This window comes from Clytia hemisphaerica, unplaced genomic scaffold (assembly GCF_902728285.1).
Source record: "Clytia hemisphaerica strain Z4C2 unplaced genomic scaffold, Clytia hemisphaerica genome assembly, whole genome shotgun sequence".
Taxonomy (NCBI): Eukaryota; Metazoa; Cnidaria; class Hydrozoa; order Leptothecata; family Clytiidae; genus Clytia; species Clytia hemisphaerica.
This window is the reverse complement of record NW_027103483.1, coordinates 162,183-187,047: the sequence shown is the minus strand read 5'-3', so window position 1 is coordinate 187,047 and position 24,865 is coordinate 162,183. Positions and strand designations below refer to the sequence as shown.

Here is a 24,865-nt window from a genome sequence, read left to right as displayed (position 1 = left end):
TCATGTGCACGAAATAAAAAACTAAACAAGCACAAAAGCATGGATGGTAAAGAAGGCCCAACAAACCTCTATGTCGATTGTTTTGACGTTAAGTAGATGTCGTGCAGCCGTCACGTTTCCCCGCATGGACGCAAAGTGAAGCGGAGTGGATCCGTAATAATCTTTAGCGTTGACGTTCGCTTTCTGTTCCAATAGGTATATCAAAATAGATTCTTCTTTTAATCGAGCTTCAGGTACGTTGAGAAGTCTCATAACTTTAAAGCGTGTCGAGGAGTCGTTGTTCACACCATTGGTATCAAAGTTGGCTTCACTTTGGGTTTTACGTATGTTGTTGGCTTCGTCAGCGATTTCAGGGAGTGATTTGGAAGCTTTCATTGAAGGGATTTCATCGTCTGACGTGGTGAGATTCTTAATCTCTGGAATGATGAGGGCATCAATAGACATGACGTCATCAGACATTTCTTTGGATGAGTCACCGATAATAACGACCGGTGTTTCACTAATGTTCATTTCAAGTGAGGGTGGTTTTGATTGGCCGATATCGTCAGTGGAAGCCTGTTGACGTCTGAACAGTGATTGCAATTCCATGTTGCTTTGAGTTTGAGATAGTTCTGAATGATTGTGCGGTGTTAGAAGGTTGGGTTGGATTTGCTCTAATGATTTATGTATAGTTTGGTTATCGAGTTTGGGAACTAAAGGAACCTCGCATTGTTTCTTGTTGCCGATGATGGCTTTACCCAATAAATTACGAAGCGAGCGCTGAAAAGGAGAATTTCCACCCTTCTGTCGAACCTTTGGCATGTCTTCTTTCCTTACTACGCTCAAACGACGGTTTGAGATGAGGTTTTTAAATCCTCGAGCGCTTTTCCGTATTGCAGGCGATGTAAGAGGCGTCTCGTGTGGTGTGGCGGCAGGTGTTTTCGAAGGTTTGAAGACGTAACGGGCGGCATAATGTAAAGGCGTGGCACCGTATTCTCCGTTGACATTGACATCTAGAAAGAGAGAAAATTGTTCTGGCTAACGACTAAAAATTCATCGAGGTACAAATCTTAAAGGCTTTTTTATTTTATTTTATTTTATTCAAAAGGGAGATTTGACGCCTTCTTCTTTAGATATTGGCTGTAGTAAAGTAGTGCTACCTTAGTACTTAATCACATTAGTCTTTGCGAAAAAATCGTGCGCGAAAATAGAAGGCATACAAAAAGGACTATTTTCGTGCACTCGACTGCGCGAAAACTAAAAGTGTGCGCGAATTAGTAATCGCAATGTGTAGCAATCTCATCTAAGCACTCAAGTCCTCCAATTAGGCTAAATATACCTCTATATAGGATATAGCTCGTATGCGAACTAAAAGTGAGTAATACCTCAATGGCTTTCACGTCTTTTTAGTTCTCTTTACCTATATTTTTTATCAAAAACACTCTAAAGATATTCCAAAAATTAGGAGCTGCGCAAAAATGAAAGAGTGCACGAATACCCTAATTTAAGAGGTATGCAAAAATAAAAGGCGCGTGAGAATTAATTGAATTAGGATAATAAAGGCAGTAAAACCCAAATTAATTCAATCTTTTTTCGATGTCCTCTTTCCAAACAGTACAGTTTGGTGGAAGCTTCGATTTAAAACGGAAAAAAAACACAGGAGTTTGGTATTATTTAACAAAACTATTTTTTAGCAGAAATAAACATTAGAATGAAGAAAATTGCGTAACTGCTAGTAATCCCAAAATAGAAAAAATACACGTGTTAAATACAGCACTCTTAAGTTCCTCGCATGGTCAAGCCAGTTGGCTTTTTACTTTTGGGTTCTTGATTTCATCAAACGGTGGCAAAAGCAACCATTTAGTGTGTTTGTTTACCGATAATTTAAATAAAAATCCTCATCATTCAGATTGGTCAAAAACAATTCAAGCAGCTTGAGTTGGGAAGTTATTCAGTGCACCAGGAGCTGTCTCGCCACGCCCAAACGGTTTCAAGAGAAATCTTCGGAATTCGAGAGTCCTCCCCACATAAATAACACAGTTGGCGACGCTGTTCAAACAGAAGCCATGTAGCAGAAGTAAAGTATCAAACCGTCTTCAGACCAAGCGAAAGTGTTGAACCAGGGTAACATATAGTCGAGCAATGGAAACACCAAACCAAACAGACTTCCAGGAACGATACAAACTGCATATAGTACGATCAACATCTTCAATGTTTTCAAAGCGCTCTTATTTCGTGTTGCGATTGCTTCTCCTGCTTGACCATTCAAATTAGGAGAATTAGAGAGAAGGCACTTGTGCGCTTTGGTGTAGAGCACCAAAAAAACAGTGAGGGGAAGCACAGCGTTGATGATGAAATAGAAGGCGTAATATCCGATGGCGAATGGAAGTGAAAAGCTTTGGAAAGGATCAAAATAGCATTGTTGAACTGTTGGCATGATATTCCGTTCTCAGAAACTGCGGTGTTGTGATGAGGAAAACGGTCATCCAAACCATCAAACAACATAAACTGATTCTCATCTTACTATAACTCTCGGCCATGGGATCTTTTATCTTGCGATATCTGTCATAAGCCAACCCACATAGAATCCAACAGGACACAGTGCTGCCGGAATACGGAACAGACGAGGCCTTGCACAAGAATTCGCCGGAATACCATCTTTCCATTGTGTATTGCATTTCGACAACAGGGATACCTAAACAGACAGTAAGGTCGGAAAGAGATAGATGTGCCATGATAAAATGGTAGGAGTTCAAATCTTCTTTTTTTGATTTGAACAAGAAGAAAACAATGATCGACACATTGACACCACCACCAATCAAAAACATCAAAGCATAAAGCACTATTTCCACGATCTGCCGTGTATCCAACATTTCACCCATTGAAAGTCTAGGAGTAGATGGGTAATGAATTACAAATTTCTTCTCAAATGGAACTTTCTGAAATAAATGGACATCATTCACTCACTGGTCTTCATTTAAAGAGAAGCAAAAATGCGGTTGAAGATTGTCGCACTTTGCAGTGTTGCCGTGGTATCTTATCGTTGAAAATATTCTGGTTTTTGAGGCTTGGTCTGGTCGAACACTCTTCAAATCGCTCTTCCACAGAACTTCCATCCCATCCCATCCCAAGGTTGTTTTTATACCTTCAACAAAACAAAGACCCCAATTATCTACTGAAATAATTGGTCCTCCTTTCTTTCAATATTTTAATGGTATCGGCTTTTCATTACAATCGGAATTTTAAGGATCCGTATTTCGTAAAGTCGTTTCAAAATGGAAATTGTTATATTAAATTTTTTAAATATAGAACTTATATACGTCACTTTATATCACTTTTTATAGCAAAGCTACATATGGAATACACGTTTACTTTTGTAAAAACATCCAAAATTTTTGTATTTGCCTATGGCTGTTCTTAACTTTTTGAGTTTTAAGCCTAAAAATGTTCTTAACATGTTCTTATTTTCGCCATTTTTTGAACATTTTTACCCATTTTCCTTTGAAATCGGATATTTTAAGGTCAGCAAGTCTTAAAATGTTCTTAACTTATTCTTGAAATTTAGGCCATCGAAGCCATAAAAAACAAAACGTGCACACTCTTTTCTCCAAGAAGAACACTGAGGCTCATATTGCAGAACAAAATTGAGCTTTGAATGGCTGAGTTGAGACAAATTTACGATCAAATTTCAAAAAGGAAGAAAGACCGTTTCTCAACGTTATGAAGTGAAAGGTACACAATTACAGACTTTTTGTCAAAAAAGTTGTTTATCTTCTTTTCATCTCTGTAACATCCTTTGACGTTTGACGTCATTACGCGTAGAATAGTTGCTTCTCCGAGATTGCTAAACCAATCAAAATACAAGCACAGAAAGTTGTGCTAGGTCTGGCCACCTAATCCGTTGCTGAAGCCATCGCTATCATAAAAATCGGAAAGGTTGGATTCAGCAAATGAGTTTCAGAGCTGGAAAAAATTTCTACAGTTGCCCAAAAGGCAAGAACATATAAAAAAAGTGATGTTTTCATGGACCTACCTGGTTAGTGAACAGAACTTTGAAAATTTAACAAAAAATTGAATCCTTAATCCAACAATTTTGATTCACAAGCTTTTTCACATTGGATTGATACGGATGTGGAGCAAGATTGGTCAGAAAGAGGACAAGAAAAACATTTTTTCGCTTATACCAGCATAATTTAACAATAGGCAGACACTGTCCTGATATGAAATGTGTCTGATATGAAACGGGAACACTTAATGTAAAAATAGGCTTGACAGTAAATGAAGCCTGAAAAAAAATTAATAAAGTACAATTGCAAAAATAAAAGAACTAATTTTTGAGAAAAACCAAAGTTTGAGCAAAAATTCGATTTATGATATGACCAGTAACAAAGAAATAATATAACCATCTAATTTTGGTACTAAAATGATAATTTGCTATTTTGGGATTATTGGCAATAAATAATACTCACTTGCACCATTTTCGACGAGTAGTTTTACGATATTGAAATGACCATAACGAACTGCATAATGTAGAGCGGTGGAGTTCTCCTGATCTTTACGGTTTAACTTTTTGCGATCTTTGCTCAAGGACTGGATATGTTGGCGAACAATGTTAATCTGACCATCACGCGCCGCCTGTGGATGAAAGTAAGCGAGTGAAAATAAAATCCACTGAATCTGGATTTCGACGAGATTGAACCGATTTAACAATGAAGACTGACAAAAAGATTCATACTCAATCATTTTATTATTAGATCTTTTCTTTTTTTTAAGCATGCTTAAAATCTAGAACCATTAAGCAATATTATTAAAACTACAAGCTAAGCTCTCGTTATGTATGGTTGAGATGGTGATTGCTTCATTGCTAATCACTCGCTAAAAACAAGAAGGACTTAAAGACACATTGCATCAATAAGGAACGCTGTTCAAACTCACTATCCCAACGAACCGCAGACAAAGTTCTTTGCTTCTCTATTTTTGGAATGAAAACCCAAGAAAGAAACCACATTCCATTCTCCTAAGTTATATAAACTCAAAATGAAATGTCAGATAGAAAGGAGAAAAACAAAATATTTTCATTTTGTTGGGATATTATCAACATACTAGCCGTCCCGGCGTCGTCCGAGACGACTTCTTACTCCTTTTAATACGCTCGCTTCGCTCGCTTTTCTATTTTTCAGAAACTTGTAGGGATTTGTATACAAATGTACTTATTTTGCGAGAAGAAATGTTCTTAAATTTAGGCCTTTTTCGTAAAAATTGATGTTTAAAATTTTTAAGGGGACACTAAAATTAATGCACATTAAAAAATATGGTGAAAGTATTTTTAGTTGAATTTTGATTTTTCTTCTTATTATTAAATTGTATAAATTTGTCATAATTTCTTTTGTTGAAAACCTTCAAACAATAATGTTCTTGACTCGCTAAAAATAATGCTCATGCAAATATTGGTGAAAATTGATTTAAAAATTTCTCGCGAGAAATCGGTCATACTTTAAACGTGCTTTTTTTGGGGTTTTGGGAGAGGAAAGACTATTATTTTCTTCACGCAAGGATGAAGATAAAAAACAAATAGAAATTCAAATTCAGTATTAGAGGTACTTGGCAACACCCATCACTCCAAAGACCACAGTGCTTTACGGTGGAATATAAAGAGTGCCTTTTTTCAATACCTCTTAACAGAGTCAACAATTATTTAACAATTAAACTCAATGCGTAAGTAAAAGCGTTTTCATTTTGCTATCTCAATAGAATAAAAAATAGCAAACATTGATTAAAAAATTTCATAATTGAATTGGGAATAAGTCATCAACTTTTCTCATATTGTCAAGTCCATTAAATTGAAATGTTTTTATCAGAGTATCAAATAGAAGGGAAATGTCATCGGAGCTTTATTAATCTCAAGGGTAATCATAAATATGATGTCTTTTTGAAAACTCAAATTTTATCTTCGACGTATTCCCATGTGAATCAAAATTATTTCATAACCGACATAAACTTTTTTTTAAAAAACTATAAATTATGCTGATAGTGCTATTGCACAGTCAGTTGTGTTTCTCCATCAAGGAGAAATGTGCTCTCTTGAATGGAAGTGCACTTGGCGAATAGAATTGAATATACAATCAAAAAGGCGCGAAAAAATTGCCGTGTATTTAAAAATCGCTAGCGAAAAAGCCTCATGCGAGAATGGGAGAGTTCCGATTTAAGCGTATTATAATATAGACTTGTACCGTTGTTTTGTACAAGATTCCACTGCCCGCACTCAGATTCCATTGCCACCTTTCTTGCAGAAAAAGACCAGGACTCTGGGTAGTTTCGCAAGTAAACACAAGATTTTGGGTATCTTTAGAAAAAAACTGTTTTTAATCTCACGCCGGGAAAAATGGCGGAAAAATCCCGGAAAAGTGAGTGGAATTTTAGTGTGTAAAGACGGAACTACAACAAAAAATAGTATAAAAAAGTTTTCAAGTAAAGCAGGAATGCATTTAGTAATCTTGATATACTTTTTACGCATTTTCCATTCACTGATTGTTCTTCGTTTTTGTTCTACCCAGAATTCCGTGTATGAAAACCTGCGCTAAACAGAAGAAAAACTATAAAAACTGTAGACTATGCTATAGTCTAAGACGAGTTTCATCTAAAAGGAACAAACGTGAAGACGGGAATTTTTTACGGGGGTGGCTGTTGTCTTAAACACAGACTCTATCCGCCGCGAAACATATTATGTTTTATAATATACAAACTATGTTATATCATAATATTATATTATACGGACGATAGCATCGTCTATAAAACTATTCCCAATACCAACTATACCAATTAGGTGCCAATTAATGTCAGGGACGTGTAAACGCACCCAAGAATAATGTAAAGTATAAAATAGTTCCTAAGGACTCAAAAACTAAGGGCTTTTAAAAAGCGTTACTAAAGTTATTTAGGATAAGGTTACAAAAAAGACAGTCAACATTTGTCTCAGCTTTCATTCCGATAATTTTTAATGACACTGAGTCTAGTCAATAGCTAACAGGCACGTAATTTTACCATAATAATCTGCCATTCTGAAAATATTAATGGTCAATCTATATAGCTGTATCTTTTAAAGCTAAAATATGTCATCTTGCAAAACCACCTACCCACTTGATTGCGTCATTTTGTCATTAACTAAACGTCATTAAGTAAACGTTAACTTGACGCAAAGAAAATCCCCCTCAAATAAGAAAACGTCTCAAATCTCCAAAAAGTCTTTCCTTACCATAATAAATTCAATCTGGTTTTCTGAGCAAGGCACAGCCGAGCATGAAAAGCCGCGCGATCGAAAGCGAGCTCTTGGTTCTTGCGGTTCTGGAGCAGGTACACTCAAATATGTCAATCCCATTTTCACTTAATTGAAGCTAGCGTGGAGAGGTGTGAAGGTGTGAGAGAAAGGATGGCAAAGTATCCTTCTTGTCAAGAAAATAGACGAAGAAAGAACTTTTAAAAAACACACCTGCGAGTACGAAAAACCTCTACAACACGATTAAAAAGTCTTGATAAAAGTGAGAAAAACTAATAAAACCTCTCTGCATATAATTTATCTCCATGTTTTCTATAACGTCAAGAAAGAAGAAAAACGCCCAAATAAAATTGAAGAAATTTATTGTAGGGATACTAAACCCATCTCATTAACATAATTATCAACAGTTGAAATAAAACTTTTTACACGAGAAAATTTCCCAAGAAAATAGTTTGGGAGTGTTTCCAAACAAAGCCTCTATGGTTTAGCTTTTTTTCCTTCTAATCCCTTTTGATATCTTGTTATTAAAATGTATTTTGTAAAGAAATTGGTCCCCAGTAAGACGTATAATTCGCTACACTTTCAATTCCCTCTTTCTTGCTCGTCATAAAAAAACGTCGAATTTGTTACTGGCCTGATAGGTTTAAAATTGTCCTAATTCAAAAGAATTGTTATTATTGAGTCATAAAACCTTTCCTTGGTCGATTGTAACTGGGTCATCATTTCCTATTAAATTTTCATTCCCAGAAAACAAGGTAAAAAAATTAGGATTCAAGGAATCACACTTGGATATCCAAAATGTGAAAAAGCAGGCCAGCGTTAGCGAGAGTTTCGGCTGAACAACCAGGTCAGATCTTCACATTATTATGAGTCAACTTACGAACTAGGATCAATTGAGCGATAGATCGTAGTTTACAGAGAAACTGCAAAATTCATCAAAATTAGCCAGGATATTTTTGTTTGGTCGCCAAATGTAAAACACGCCGTAAAAAGTTTTTAAGTGACTTGGTGGTTCAAAAAGTGCGGAAACTATGATAAAATACTAAATTAATTGCTATTTTATCGAATAGTACGTAAAAAAAATTACGGATGCAAAAAACTAACATTGCTCGGACGGACGTGGTAGATTAGATGTGGCCTTTGATCGCGGTATAGTTTGACAAAAACCTGTTGAATTTCAAGAGATTAATTGATAAATCTTTCAACGGGTCACCGCTAATCATCTTAAATGAGGACGGAATTATTTCAATTAAAATCATGTTTGAACATATTGGAAAGTCATACATGTCATGGTATCCATTCTACAAAGTTAAGTTGCCCGCGGAGAATTCCCTAGAGGTGAAAACTTTGATGTACTTAATTGAAGCCAATCGACTTGAAAAGAATATTTGTAACAATGCTGTACATAAAGGGAAACTAAAAAGTACTCGAAAACAAAACATGCATCCAAATACGATTAAAATAGAGTAAATCATACCGAAGCATAACAACCTACCTGGTGCAATGAAATCAAGGGCGTTGTTCGTAGACCAGCTCCTCCAGTACCACCCAATCCGCCCAGTTGAAGTGGTCCCGCCCCTCGTTTTTTCTTCGTTTCACGTATACTACTGAAAAACACGCTAGGGTTCAACATTCTCTCTAACGTCAGTTGATTGGTTGCGTACGCGCCGTCGTCCCGTTGAAACGTCAGGTCTTCGTTAGAAGTGTCGGTGGACGTGCGGTTGAAATCGCCGGGCGTTGAGTTGGAGCGTTGTCGCTTATAGGTGAGTGTTTGTAAAGGGAGTAGGTGATCACCTTCGCCGTAGCCCATACTAAAAAGTGGAGCAAAAGAAGGAAATGATAGAAAGAAGAAAATTAATATTAATATCGATTAACAAGAGAAACATTTCATCTTCCAACAAGAAAAGTAAATTCTTAGAAGAAGTGAAAAGTTAAGTTGATTATCCCATTTTGCGTCTCCAATCAAAACAAAGGTTGGAATCCAGCTTTTGTTGGAGAGTTTCCATTTCTTTCCCTTGAAAATGAGCGTAAAACTCTCATGAAAAGTAGGAGAGTCAGTCAGTCAGCTTTAGATCATCAACCTTGTCCAGAGGAGCAGAAAGAAACTCTGTATTTTCGCAAACATCAGTTACTTTTTAAAGTGAAACAATAGAGCCTTAAAAGGGGAAAATTTTCAAGTTTTTGAGGTATGCCACAAAGTGAGGGAAAAAGGAAAAACGAAGATGAAGTTGAGAAGAGAAACAAATTACATGACTAATACAAGGATAGAAATTCCCAAACAGAAAATGCAACTCCATCCTTCAAAGTTTACAATTATATGTAGATCATATTATTGTCCCTAAATGGAATAAAACTCGTTTCGATAAAAAGGAGCTGACGAAGGTTGAGAAGTATTCATTTGACATCGATATTAAAAAAACAATGTTAAATAAACTAGTAATTACTTTGTGCAGGACTTCCACTTTCGTAAAGTCATCTTGAGTTGGAAATAAACAACTTATCAACAGCAATACAAGGACATGAAAAACTCGTTCCTTTCTCCAAAAGAATATAGCACAACGTCCATGAAGAATGAAAAGGTTTGGTAGAAAGTTAGTAGCATGTTAACGAGAAATGATCGAGACATAATCAATCAGACTATGGGAAACAATTAACTTTGATAGAGTAATGTCATCCATTATAATCCTTTTTTAAACTAGCATTCACATTTAAAGTTTTAATGATACATCAATTAAGACAGAATTCGAAAGCATAATCTTATTCTGTTTGCAGCTTGCAGTTCGTCATTGTCAAAGCAGAAAGACCAGTCTAAAAATGAGTCTCTCGTCAGCATATTGAGAATCTTTCTATAAGATGAACCTTTGACAATGAAATTAGTCCATTCCTCTTACAGAGGAGAGATTCATCCACATGACCAAAGGCCGAACCTCGTTGTCAAAGGTTTATCTTATAGAAAAGTTCTCATGTGTCAAAGTGTGCCATGTCATAACAAAAATTTAAAAATTCAAGTAACAACTTTTATTTTTCTCCGTGATGGTGGTATGAACACCGAAAAATAAAATTGTTACATTTTTGTCATTTTTAATCCAAAAATTCTCACTTTGCTAAGATACTAATTTTGAGATTTGCCCTTTTGACTTGACGAATGATTGAAGAATAAGTTATGTGAAGTTAGAGGACTAATACCACTGGTTCAGTAAAAATAGGCTACCATAGGCGATGTAATATAAAAAAGCGGTTTTTATTTTACGGGTGCAAAGTTACCCCTCTCTTGTTATTCACTTACTCCACCACCTTATTTTGATTGGGGTAAGATAAGGTAATAAGGAGAACAGTAAGTAGGCATGTAAGTCACTGTGCGAAAGTTGAGAGGGAAGAATTTATTGAGATATCAGTTCGTTATTATTATTAGTTACATTGATAAAATAATCATGACAGGACTCGTGGAACCAGACAGACAGACAGACAGATGACATAATAAATGGAACAAGTGATACTTTTATGGACCTACCTGGTTATGCATTTAACACATATATAATTGATATCTACGTGAGCATGAACGTTAAACAATCATTCAAATAGTGACGATTTATTAAAATTAGTCGTTTGTTTCTTATAAAAAAAACGTTTAGAAACCAAAATTTCATGCTCTTGAAATATTCTTTCATATTCAAGACTTCGTGAGCATAAAAAGACATCTATCTCATCAAAAAATTGAGTAATTTGGCTAAGAACATTGATGTATGCTTATTAATAGTGATTCTTATAGATAAAGATGCGTTTTTTGAGCTGAAAAGTTTTTTTACAAAAATCTGCTTGACCCATCTTTACCTACTTTCATGCAAAAAATCTGAAAAAAACAACGATCCAAAAAACCCTTTTTTTAGCCGTTTTTTGGCCCAAATTTGTCCAAAAAGATTTTTTTTCGAAAATCGGGCTTAGTCACATTCGAGGGTTTATAGTTATGCATCTTTGTGCAAAAAATCATAAAGAATGAAAGAGCCAATCTCGAGAAAAGCTAATACCTAAGTAATTGATAATGTGCTTATAAAAAAATATTGAACTTGGCCAGTTTTTCTTTAAAAACACGCCAATCAACCAAAATTTCATGTCTAAACACACATATTCTTCAAAAGTAAGCCCTCATGAGCAAAAAAAACATCTATCTCATAAAGAAATTGAGTAATTTGACTAAGAACATTGATGTATGCTTGTTAATAGTGATTCTTATAGATAAACATGCGTTTTTTAAGCCAAATAAATTTTTTTGCAAAAATCTGCTTGAGCCATCTTTTACCTATGATGGTACCCTACTTTCATGCAAAAAATCAGAAAAAATTAATGATCCAATTTTTCATAAAGTCCAAAAAACCCGTTTTTTAGCCGTTTTTTGGCCCAAATTTGCCCAAAAAATTTTTCTTTCGAAAATCGGGCTCCGTCACATTTTGGCCACCACCGTTTTGCAACTTTGTACCAAAAATCAAATAATTCCTATGATTCAATCTCGAGAAAAGCTGGTAACGAACGGACGGACGGACAGAGGTGAATTTATAGGACCTCCACCCCACCGGGGTAGGTCCAAAAAATGAGTATATGACAGATGGAGGCACGGAAGTAGAGTGAAATCCTTGCGTAATCGTGTGTCTTAGATCCTTACATTGCAAATAGCGACCTTAAGCATCTAGGACGGCGACTTGAATGAGGACGTGAAGTAAATCTTAAAATCAAATGGCAAATATTATCCGATTTGATCTAGATTTAATATCAGATGGACAAATTTGAAATCCAGGAAAGTTTTTGTAAAAAATAACGATCTAATTCTCGAGGGATTCATATCCTTTAAAACTATTGTACTCTTCCTTTACCGTCTTCGTCCTGAAGACGACGTCAAAACAGAATTTTCAAGTTGTCTTCAGATTTGAAAACGTCCATTAATTACCTATTAAAATTAACTATTCTCATGAGAAAATCGATAGTGAAAAGAATAGAATTAAGCTGCGATTCAGATATCAATCCCAAAGGGCTTTCTTTTTCTTCAATCCTGCCGTACGCTTCCAAAGTCGCCGTCCTAGATGCTTAAGGTCGCTAATATGATCAGAAAGGGTACGGATGGGCAAGTTCTATACAGTATTAAACTGGTGCTGGTGGAGTCATTGAATCAGTGGATTTACAAAAAAATTATTTACTCACCATTCCTATCTTCAAGAGAAACAGAGAAGAGGATTAATAGTCCTGCTTTTGTATTCACTTCAAAATGGCAAAATATTCTCTTTTGAAGAGTTCAGAGGAGGGAATGTGAGGGAGAAAAAGGAAAAGTTGGGAAATTGAAACATCACTTGATTAATAATTCAAAGCATCTCGTAAAGAAATGGGATAAAAAGTAATATAAAACATTTGACAAGCAAAAAGCGCAAACCAGATAAACACTGTGATAGAACTTTTTCTTTTTCCATCTTTAAAAATAAGTGTTTTGAAAACCATTTCTCTCTGAACCGGACTAACCAGCCAGGTTTTTTTCTTTAGGGGGTAAACACTTTCGCAAACTTATCATTAAAAATCAGAACCAACACTTGGTTTTCCTTTTATAATAACCGACTTGTATGTATCATTTTTTTCTTTCCAAAAACCTTTTAATAGATATTGTTTAAACAAAAAGTAAACAAAACGTGACCTGTACCTTTTTTCCTTGGAATCGGTTCTTGAGAATGGATTGCCAGACATCTTTTATCCAATGGGGTGCTTCAACTATGCCATCCTGACTTTGCAGCTAAGTTCGATGACTGGCTGAAAATGAATCACCAAAGAATGATCAAAACAAGCACCAAAAAAGTAATTTTCGGAATCAATTATTTAACAGTTTATCCCATCATTCTAATCTTTTTTCCCCGCATTTTTTAAATATACAACTGCCTATTTTATTTATTCCTAACTTCAGTTGGATGAAAAAGACCCAAAACATAAAAATTTACCAAAAAGTTTTTCCAATAGAATGTGAAGGGGTATGTAGTTTTATGACCTAATGGCCTTAAGCTGTTCGAAATTTCTTAGACCAAAATTTTCTGCGACATTTTATGTTTTCTGCACTTTTTGTGATCTTATTCTTGCTAACTGTGACCTTCCAATGCCTCTTTTTTAAGCTATTTGAGATTGTTCAGAGCAATAATTCACGCCCGCGGCGCATAAGTTATGAGAATTCCCCTAAAAAAGTTCAAAAATTTTCCAATCTCGCCCCCGAAACGAAAACTTGTGGCTATGCATCTGTCTAGAGCTTTTAGACAACTAAAGAATCGTTTCTACACGTAGGGCCACAAACAGAAAATAGAACAAGAATAGGAATAGTAACAACGATATAAAATGAGATAGCTAGATAAGTGAGAATGGAATATCAAAGAAATGTGACTGAGCTTTGGGTTTAATTGTTTCTAATGATTTTTATGTTTGTAAGTCATTCCAAATTTCAGTGGTGTTAAATATAAAGTTATTATGAACTTTTGACATTCCTTTTATCTTTTTTTTTATTTCCGTTGGTAGTCATACAACTGGGGTTAAAGATAAGAGGCATAAGTTTAGAGAGAAAAGAGGAGCAATTACGTTAATAGGTTTAAAAGCCATCATTGCATTATGCGTTTTCGATTAGACTGTTAAATTTAAATCAGCCATTCCATAAAGTTAAGAAAAATAACAAGTTTTATTTTACTTTCAGCAAAAACTTTTCGGTAAAACCATCTTCAGTGGTAGATTTTTAAAAAGTAAATGAAATTCAAAAAACAGACACGACTGTGTTCAAGCAGTAGTCTTTGTGAGGATACACCTAAGCATTGATCAATAGACGTTTTGTTTCATTGTCTATGATCTGTCTAACCTGGTAAGCCTTGCTTCTCCCAAGTTAATCTTTCGTCAATTTTTAAACACTTCGATATTTAACCTCAGTTTTGAGTATGATTAGGTTTTGTTGAAAAAAAGAGGAACTTACTTTTACTAATCATTTGCTTTCTATATATGAAATAGATGACCTCTGCTTTACTTGTGTGATTTTGCCCTTTGACAGATGTATGATATACAGTACAAACATAAACAGACTTGGACTTCTTAATCTTAATTTTTATCTATGTTTCATTTGAGAGAGCTTTTTAGTTGCAGGTCATAAGCAGCACAGACATGACAGATTCTATCTTTCCTGAAGTTGAAGTTATATCTTGGTACAGCAATATCAGAATCAACATTGGAATCAATTTTGATTCTTCTTCTCAAAGAGACATTCTGGATATTACAAGAATATTCCACTTCAATCCAGCAAGTGAAAAAACATGGCGTGCAGTTTGTCGTTCACATTCGTATGGTTATGTGCAGGATCACAGTTTTCACATGCGCATGTGATTTGATAATTTTTTCTTGTTGTAAGGGTTGGTTCCCTGCACCAGTACTACCCCCTGAGTAAGGGTCTGGCGTAATTTATACCTTCTGTCGACATTGAAGTCATTGAAAAACTAGTGCTTTTTCAGCATGGCCTATAAGCAGATGAGAAGAAGCCCGTAAGAATTTAAGTGGTCCCATATTTTAGTTTGAATAAGTTTAGGTGACCTCTAGCTGAGTAGGTTTTAACTAAGCAAAGTTTTTCATCTCAATTGCAAAAAAATCGCTAGTCTTTACTAATGCAGATAAAACTCTAAAATTTTAAAACGTCAATTGTGAAAAAGATTGCTATCAACTACAAATTAAGTGAAAATTCATTTGTCATGTATGGTCTCTGTCAGCTTGGGAAATACTGTGTTTTGTTTTTGCCAAGATACATAATTATCTAGAAGAAAACAATCTGTATAACAATAATCAACAAGGCTTTAGGATAGACCGCTCATGTCTTAGTCAATTGCTTCAACACACCGAAAGGCTGATCCTTTACCTAGAGAATGGAAACAACATTGACATTATCTATTTAGACTTTTGATAGAGTAGACCATACCATTTTGTTACACAAGCTTCAGAAAAATGGCATTAACGGTAAACTCCTTGAATGGATCAGATCTTTTTTGACTCATCAAACCCAGAGAGTTCCAGTATAGTAAACTCAACCTTGTCCTCAGAAACAGATGTTATTTCAGGTGTGCCACAAGGATCTGTGCTGAGACCGTTATTGATTCCTAATCATAATTCAAGATATTGATAAAAATCTTTCATTCTATTTTGGCATCGTTTGCTGACGACATCCGTTTGAGGAAAGAAATATCCAAACTGGAGGATATTTATAAAATATCTACAAAATGATCTAGACACCGTCTATAAGTGGACAAAAGACAACAACATGCAGCTGAATGGTCTTAAATTTGAGCACCTTGTCTACAAAAAAAACAACGCTCTGAAGCAAAGTTCTCCCTATTTTTCTGACACAACAACCTTAATCGAAAATAAGGACAAAGTTAAAGACCTTGAAGTCACCCTCGACACCCTTTTGACTTATGAGAAGCATATCCAAGAACAAATTAAACAAGCAACATACTGAATGGACCTACCTAATGATTAACATCAGATGAAAATAAGAAAAAAGTGACAATAATTGTACACAAATTCAGAATGGAAAAATAAAGCTTGTGTGTTGAATAATGTAAAATGGTAAAAAGGAATTTCCCCAAATACGAAAATCACTAAAACCATTCAGGCCCAAAGAACCTTTAAAGCTGTTTTTGGCCCAAATTTACCCAAAACAATTTTCCTTAAAAATCTGGCTCCGTCACATTTTGGGCATTGCCATTTTGCATCATTGTGCAAAAAATCAGAAAAAAATTACGAGTCAACATTGAGAAAAGCTATATTTTCTCATTTGGTTAATAAAGGGAATTTCCCCAAAATACGAAAATCCGTCTTTTGAGGCGAATAAGAATTTTCCAGGAAAAACCATTTCAGCCATTCTTTAGAGAATCTTGCCCTCCATCTTTGTACAAAACATCAGAAAAAAGTAATGACAGGATTTTACACAAAGTCCAAAAAACCCTATTTTTAGGCAGTTTTTGGCCCAAATTTGCCCAAATATATATTTTTTCGAAAATCGGGTTCTTTCACATTTTAGGCATTGCAATTTTGCAACATTGTGCAAAAAATCAGAAAAAAATAATGAGTCAACTTTGAGAAAAGCTATATTATCTTATTTGGTTAAATGGAATTTCCCCAAAATACGAAAATCCGTTTTTTAAGGCGAATAAGAATTTTCCGGGAAAAACCACTTTAGCCATTCTTTAGAGAATCTTGCCGTCCATCTTTGTACAAAAAATCAGAAAAAAGTAATGACAGGATTTTGCACAAAGCCCAAAAAACCCTATTTTTAGGCAGTTTTTGGCCCAAATTTGCCCAAATATAATTTTTTTCGAAAATCAGGCTCCGACCCATTTTAGGCATTGCCATTTTGCATCATTGTGCAAAAAATCAGAAAAAAATAACGAGTCAACATTGAGAAAAGCTATATTTTCTTATTTGGTTAAAGGGAATTTCCCCAAAATACGAAAATCCGTTTTTTAAGGCGAATAAGAATTTTCCAGGAAAAACCACCTCAGCCATTCTTTAGAGAATCTTGCCCTCCATCTTTGTACAAAAAAAAGGAAAAAAGTAATGACAAGATTTTGCACAAAGTCCAAAAAACCCTATTATTAGGTACTTTTTGGCCCAAATTTGCCCAAATAAATTTTTTCTCAAAAATCGGGCTCCGTCACGTTCTGGGCATTGCCATTTTGCATCATTGTGCAAAAAATCAGAAAAAACTAATGAGCCAATCCAGAGAAAAGCTGGTAACAGACGGACGGACGGACGGACGGACAAAAGGACGAACGGACATGGGTTAATTTATAAAACCTCCACCGGGGTACCCGGAGGTAGGTCCAAAAAGTGAAGAATATAAGTGCATGGATATACCGGCACCGCACATTCAAATCAAGGAAAGTTGAAACCATGTTAACTTTATGGAAAGCACTAACCATCCCTCATTTGGATTACTGTTCTAAACTCTGGTCACCCTGGAAGCTTGGTCTTTTTACATGGAATTCCATCCCTCAGACATCTTAATTATTGGGAAAAACTGAAATCAGTAAAATTGTACAGCCTTGAAAGACGGAGAGAGCGCTATCAAATAATTTACACCTGGAACATCATTGAATGTCGAAGCATCGAACTCAACGAGTTGGATAGGCTGTTCAAGAAGAAGCCACAAAGAGGTAGATCTAGCGCTCTCGATGTATTTACACAGCTATTGAGTAGTGTCGCCCATATTAGGGTATTTCAAAAAACTCTGATCAAAGATTTTGCTTGGCTGGGATTGAGAAACTTGGTCTAGGGGTCTTTAAAAGTTAATCAGTCTAAGCTTAAACTCCTATATCAAGATTACAAACTAGGCTAGTCTTGCCTCTTTTATCTTTCCCTTTATAACAAAACGATGCTGACAAGTTGAAACAACACATTGACAAGTAGTAATCCCTGTGAGAGAGGTTTATATTGAAATCTGCAAAACAAAGAAAAAATTGGTCTTTTCTACTGATTGCTTCCCAGCTGTTGCGTATTTTTGCGCAGTCGAAGATAGAGCGAAAATTAGTTTCTCCGCGATCTCGTACTCAAATAATAGGGCGTCGGGATGTGATAAAGAACGGGTGGTTGGGCGTCTGAGAGATCTGGGTCCGAGTACGCATGCTCAGAAGAGGCATGCGAGGGTTTTAAAAATGGTAGATTTTTTCCAAAACAACATCTCGGGTCGAGGACTCTGGACATTAACGAGCAGCACGAGAAAGCAGAACATCAGCAACATGGCAGATCAAGATGCAACCAGCAGGTAACCAGCCAGTTACTAAAAATAATCTCCAAGATATGCTTCAAGGAATGCTTCAACAAGCAAATGAGAACGTGAAGAGAATGCTTGAAGAGAAAATAAGAAAATAAAAATAAGAAAATAACTGAAGAAAAATCCCAGAAAAGATTAAAGCTAGAAAAAGTAACCCTCACTTCCAAGGCGAATCAACAACAATTTGACTTTAACAAGCAAGTTATCGACATCATCGAGAAGTCAGAAAGTGCAATGCAAAGAAAAAATTATGACCAGGTGACAAACCTGTTATTTGAGGGTAAAAGAATTTGTTTTGCCAGGACAAAAGTGCTAATTAATGATTGCAGATAGGGACGGGTGGACGGCAGCTAATGCCTACTAGAGTGATGATTTGCCCTCAGACGAAGAGGATAAAAAAAAGAATCCAAAAAGCCATAAGGGAGGCAAACCGAAAGAGAAAACTAAGAGAGAACAACTCGCAACAAAATACATAGGAGTAGATAGTTTTACTTGTGACTGGCGTGGTCATTTCAGCTGGCTTTCTCCACCAATATCTTTGATAGGTGACACAATACGACATTTAAAAAATTGCAAAGGAAGAGGTGTATTGTTTGTTCCGCTTTGGAGGTCTGTGTATTATTGGCCACTGATAACCAAAATTGCAAAAAGGAGGGGACTTTCGAGAGTTTTGTTACAGGACATTTAATTTTACAACCTTATTTCCTATCAAATTGTAGTTCATTGTTTAGAGGATTTACAAATTTCAATTCAATTGCATTGTATCTAGATTTTTCACATATGGAGAGGGCATAAGTTACTTTATGAAAAATATCAAAATCTAAATTCTCTCTTACTACCATATACGTGTCTATTTATGTTTGGATGAATAGTATAGAGATGCTAATTGAATTTATTGAGGTGTTCTTTTCTGTACCAGTGGTAGCCGATGGGCGGTACAGAATTTATTATAAGTTCCCCTGTACCAGTAGTGGCTGGGTAGTACAGGGGTTAACATGTTAATTTTTTTTTGGACCGGAAGTGATTGGGCAGTACAGAAGTAAATTTTCCTGTACCAGTAGTGACTGGGTGTACAGGTTTTTTTCATCTAATATCTGTCATGCACCAGTGGTGCCTGCGTAGTACATGGCTCAATATCAATAGCGCCTGTACCAGCTGTAGCTGGGTACTTTAATGGGATAAATTTTCGCGGGGATTAAATTTCGCGGTTGAGCTCATCCGCGAAATTTTAAGATTTCGCGGGGATTAATTTTCGCGGGTGAGGGATTTCCTGATTTTTCGCGGGGATTTAATTTCGCGGATTGGGGTCCAAATTAAAATTTTTGAAAAGTGTCAAAACATTGAAATAAAATTTTTCCAGGAAAATTAAGAATTTTTTTTCAAGTAATAAGAGGGTGTTTTGGAATAGGGCGAGGAGATATGTATTACAACTATCAAAAGTTGAATTTGAACTTCCAAAAACGATTTTTTGCTAACAAGCATATCGAGGATTTGACCTTTTTCGAGGGTTGCGTGCCCTCATGTAGAAAAAAATTAAAAACGATAAAAAAAAAATTCAAATTTTTCGCGGAAACTAATTTTCGCGGATGGGCCTTTTTCAAATTTCCAATGGGACTTATTTTCGCGGATGACACCCAAATCCGCGAAATCCGCGAAAATTAATCCCCGCGAAAATTTATCCCATTAAAGTAGTACAGGGTTTAATTTTGTTTTTCCTGTACCAGTAGTGACTAGGTAGTACAGGTTTTCTTATTTAGTGCCTGGCATGCACCAGTGGTGACTGGGTAGTGCATGGGCCAATATTTTTTGGTGTTTGTACCAGATGTAAATGGGTAGTGCAGGTCCTAATCTTAATTTTTCTGTACCAGTAGTGACAGGGTAGTACAGAGGCTGTGATTTGGTAATTTAGACTTATTATCATGATAACTGTTCACACCTTTGCTCTTTGTATTCTCAGTGCTGACAAAAGAACCCGAACACCAACATTTAAAGAAAACAATACTCTTTTCTTTTTGTGGGTAAGGGAGTTTAAGGGTACTGTTGGGAGTTACTATGGTTCAGAGTTAGAGGAGAAGCGTATTTTCGCGCAGTCAAAGATAGAGCGAAAATTAGTTTTTCTGCGATCTCGTACTCAAATAATAGGGCGTCGGGGCGTGATAAAGAACGGGTGGTTGGGCCTCTGAGAGATCTGGGTCCGAGTACGCATGCTCAGAAGAGACATGCAAGGGTTTTAAAAATGGTAGGTTTTTTCCAAAACAACATCTCGGGTCGAGGACTCTGGACATTAACCTTACTTACATATACATTAAAATTTCTTTCATGTGATGTGACGACGATAAACAGAGACAACAAGACACAAAGCCCGTAGCTGATCCAGCAAACGACTAACGATCACTTGGGCGAACCGGATATACGAGACCAAACGATACGCGAGTCATCACCGGAACTTATACTCCAGGAAAGAACCAAAACTTACCAAACGATACGATAATATACCGGAATGTGGACAATTGATGTTCAATATTACCACTAAACAAACTATTGAGATATTGGTAATTACAAGAGACTTAAGAATAGTGCCTTAACCCTCGAGGACGCGACTGTGCATTGGGACGAGGAATAAGTATTTTCTTTCATGAAGGGGTTTGTGGCGCATCCGTCCGGTTAGCAATCACTATTCATTTTGATGAAATAACAATGACATTCAAGCTAGAAAATTTTTATACTGTATTCAACGAGCAAACGCCTTGTATTTTATTCGCTGTCCAGAGTATCCTCAGTGCTGACAAAAGAACCCGAACACCAACATTTAAAGAAAACAACTGTGTCTTTTCTTTTTGTGGGTAAGGGAGTTTAAGGGTACTGTTGGGAGTTACTATGGTTCAGAGTTAGAGGAGAATATTAAATTTCCACCAATGAGATTGCCGCATAGACCTTTTCGCCTTTCCATCCGCCATATTAAATTGTATGCAAAAATTATGGTGGCCGAATTGCCGTGGTGAGATTACATTGAAAATATGCAAAACCTATGCAAAAAGAAAGTATTAAATATAAAACTTACATGCATAATTGGCACTATGTTAAAGTGAAATCTTGTAGAAGAAAGATTAAATTAAATTCTTTTGAAAACTTATCACTCATCTCTTAGAACGAGCACTTCAAAAAACCATAACATTAGACATAACTCAAGCTGAAAAATCACCCGCGAAGGTACAAAAATAATCCTTATTCGGCTGACGGTAAATTATTCTCCTGGGAATAGAACCGCCAAATGATAAATTCAAAACATTGATCTAAACCCCCTGAATGTGTGACGTCATAATTACTGCTTTCAGTTTGCGTGTTTTGAAATTGTGATGTGTGTACTCCGTCTTGGTGGAGTTTTTTAATGGCATGAAAACAGAATATGCTATGTCTTTAAGAACAAATTTCTAAAAGGCTTTTGTTGTTCTGTAAATATTTCTTTTTGGATTAAGAAATTCCATCTTTTATTGTTCTAATGATTATAATATTTCTTTATAAGATGCTTTGTTGTCTTTTTAATATTTGTGTAAATTTGCATATGTTTTGCATATTTTCCAACTAAATCCAACCACAGCTTTTCCGTTCCTCTATTTTTGCATACAATTCAAGATGGCGGATGGAAAGGCGAAAAGGTCTATTTAACAAGGCCCTTCGTCACATTGGCACCCGTGGCCTCTTTGTGCCTTGCACGACGACGGGTGGCTATAAAATCCCACCCTTCATATAGTTGTTCCAATCCGTGATCCTAAGGCTTAGGCTTTTTCTCATCTTCAACTTACTGAAGAAAGCAGGAATTTGATGCAAGATTGTCAACAAAGTGATATAAAAAATCATTGAATAAAATAATAGAATAGAATAACATTCAAATCTTTAATATTTTCATTTTGAAGAATTGGTGCAAAAAAGTAAAATATATTTTCATTTTTTATTGATTCAAATGAAATAGGGAAATTTGGAAAACTTTCTAAAACTTTTCCCTGCCTAAATCTGACGTGGTCTTTCAAAGATACAAACTAAAATAAAAACAAATCTTTTGCTGTGACGCAACGAAAATACCAAAGTGTCAACTAAACTGAGAAATTTGATACAGTAAACAAGTTGAACCAAACAATTAACAATAATTGCTTCTACAAAACATAATTTTTATTGCAATAATCCAACATCATAAATGATAATAAAAGGTAATTACTTTCACAACTCACAGTTTTTAATTGTAAAATTATTGACATCTTGACATATAGCCATCTTGTTACATGCTTTGAATTTGTTTTGAGAGTTTGTGCAATAGTTTATCGTTCAACTTGGAGAGGGAGTGTTTGTAAACATAGAATTTTTTTCATAACGGTTATTTGGGGGGTCGGAATTAGGCAGGGCTGTCGAATTTAGGACCACTCACGGTATGAGCATGGGCACGACCCACGGCATGGCCTGAACATGTTTGAGCCAGGCGATTATTATTTTCTTAAGAACGGTCCAAACAGGGCCCGCGCAGACCCAAACATGTTTGGACCAGCTTCTTTGGAAAGTTTCTACGATCCTATGTGTAATTTCAGGACCTGATGTTTTATATATTTTAATTCATTGTTTAGCAATTGATGTTGAAAATTTTCATTGATATCATTAATAATTTGATAATTTATTTTTAATTAATAGTCATTCTTAATGTAATTATTATCATCAAAACTCTTTTAAATGATACAAAGTTCAAAACATATGGTCTTTATTTCATTTGTTCCTCTAAATTGCCGAGTACAGGAGAAAAAAAATCAAAATTCAAAATGGCGGCCAAAGCCCACGCTGATAACTATCAAAAATCTTCGTTTTTCAATCTGCTATTGCAGCTCAATAAATCGATGAAATAATTTGAAATAAAAAGTAAACAAACCTTGAACCTTTCATGAATCCAAATAAATAAAAGTATTCATCTAAAGTGAAGATTACATTTCAAAATAAAACGATTTCCAAACCAACCTAAAGTCAGTGTCTGCCAACTAAAAATTTCTCTGCGGGGTCACTGGCAAGGAGTTACGACTTCAGACTTTAGATTCCAATTCTTGTATAGGCTGCAACTACACTGCCAAATGATCTGATTACAAATACTTCCAAATGGGTCCATAAGTTAAGAAAATGAAATTATCATCTAGCACAGGGGTTTTGTTTTTAAAAACAAACTTCAAAATGAAATTGTTAATGAACTTGTTACTTAAAATATCACTTACTTACATAATTTATTTATGATATAACACCCCTTTCTTAAATAAATGGCCTCTTAAAGTCTTTTATGTTTGCCGCAAGAAGGGAGAAAAATTGGATTTGACCCCCGGTTTTTTCTCTCTTTTTCTACCTATTTCCCGCTGTTGAGATTAGGAGCTAGCATTTTTTTAGCTGGACCCCAACATTTGAATAAACTCAAACTAAACAAACAATCGTTGACCCCATGCAACAAACTAGTTCGAGCCGTTGGCGGATCCACATTACATTGTTCTGGCTGGCTACCAATGACTTTCACAATAGACAATCACACTACTACTCAACCGCTGACAGAATTTACGTCAGCCGTAAAGGGTGTACAGAATTGAACATTCTACCAGAGACATTTCCATATCCCATGTCAGCAACCGTTTCCTCCGTTGACACCCTGCCAAGTAATCTACCTAAACGTCCAGAAAAATTACCTTTTGAACCCACAGAGGAAAATGTTCCAAAACTCAAACATTACCTATTAGAACAATTTTCCAAAACTACGTTCAACAGAGACGGACCATTTCCATCCATGGATACAAAACCTGCCCACATCCATATTCAACCTAATGCGAAGCCGCATGTTCGTCATAACCCCATCCCAGTGCCTTTCCACCTTAAGGAAGCAGTCAAGAAGAGTCTGGACGACGACATCAAGAGAGGCATTATAGCACCTGTACCGATCGGAACACCAGTCGAGTGGTGCACCACCATGGTCACAGCCAGAAAGAAAAACGGCAATATTAGACGGACAGTTGACCTCCAACAACTCAACATACAGTGTAAACGCGAAACTCACCATTGTCCCTCCCCGTTCCAACTTGCATGTCAAGTACCTCCCAATACCAAGAAGACTGTCTTGGATGCAGTTGACGGATATCATTCTGTACCAATTGATGAAGAGAGCCAACATCTCACGACTTTTATAACTGAATGGGGACGATACAGATATCTTCGTATGCCCCAAGGTTTTATAGCATCTGGTGATGCCTACACCAGTCGTTATGATGACGTTATTAAAGATGTACAACAAAAGGTGAAATGTGTGGATGATACTCTGTTATACGACTCGTCAATCACGGAATCCTTCTACCATGCATGGGATTACCTTCAACTTTGTGGGGAGAAAGGAATCGTCCTCAATGCTGAAAAGTTTCAATTTTGTCAAGACACAGTTGATTTTGCCGGACTTAAAATCACACCAAATGGAATTGCACCCTCTGAGTCAATACTGAACGCCATAAAAAACTTTCCCACACCTAAAAACATTACTGACGCTCATGGTTTGGGTTAGTCAACCAAGTTGCTTGGGCCTACTATATTGGTCCAGTAATGCTTCCATTCAGGGAACTTGTGAAACACAAATCGAAATTTTATTGGGATGAGACTTTGATCAAACTTTTTATTGAATCAAAGCAATTGTTAATCGCAAGTGTTAGTGAAGGTATTCGTTCGTTCGACTATAAGCGTACAACTTGTTTACAAACTGATTGGAGCAAGGACGGTTATGGGTATTTACTACTACAACAGCATTG

The 24,865-nt window shown here is 35.9% G+C and overlaps 1 protein-coding gene across 4 annotated transcripts in view; it reads right to left on the bottom strand.

The window, feature by feature from the left end:
- Positions 1 to 24,865, bottom strand: part of LOC136798576 (transient receptor potential cation channel subfamily A member 1 homolog) — a 52,574-nt gene that overhangs the window by 22,184 nt on the left and 5,525 nt on the right. The window contains exons 2-5 of one of the 4 annotated variants that reach the window (XM_067055202.1): positions 12,930 to 13,036; positions 8,748 to 9,063; positions 4,449 to 4,614; positions 67 to 992 (exon numbers count right to left, since the gene is read on the bottom strand). In XM_067055202.1, the coding sequence (XP_066911303.1) occupies positions 67 to 992; positions 4,449 to 4,614; positions 8,748 to 9,063; positions 12,930 to 12,973 (1,452 nt within the window). In that variant the 5' untranslated portion in view covers positions 12,974 to 13,036. Of the gene's footprint in view, positions 1 to 66; positions 993 to 4,448; positions 4,615 to 7,231; positions 7,440 to 8,747; positions 9,064 to 9,696; positions 9,790 to 12,442; positions 12,501 to 12,929; positions 13,037 to 24,865 lie in introns of those variants that run through there. The other 3 variants (XM_067055204.1, XM_067055203.1, XM_067055205.1) reach the window with 3 other exon arrangements.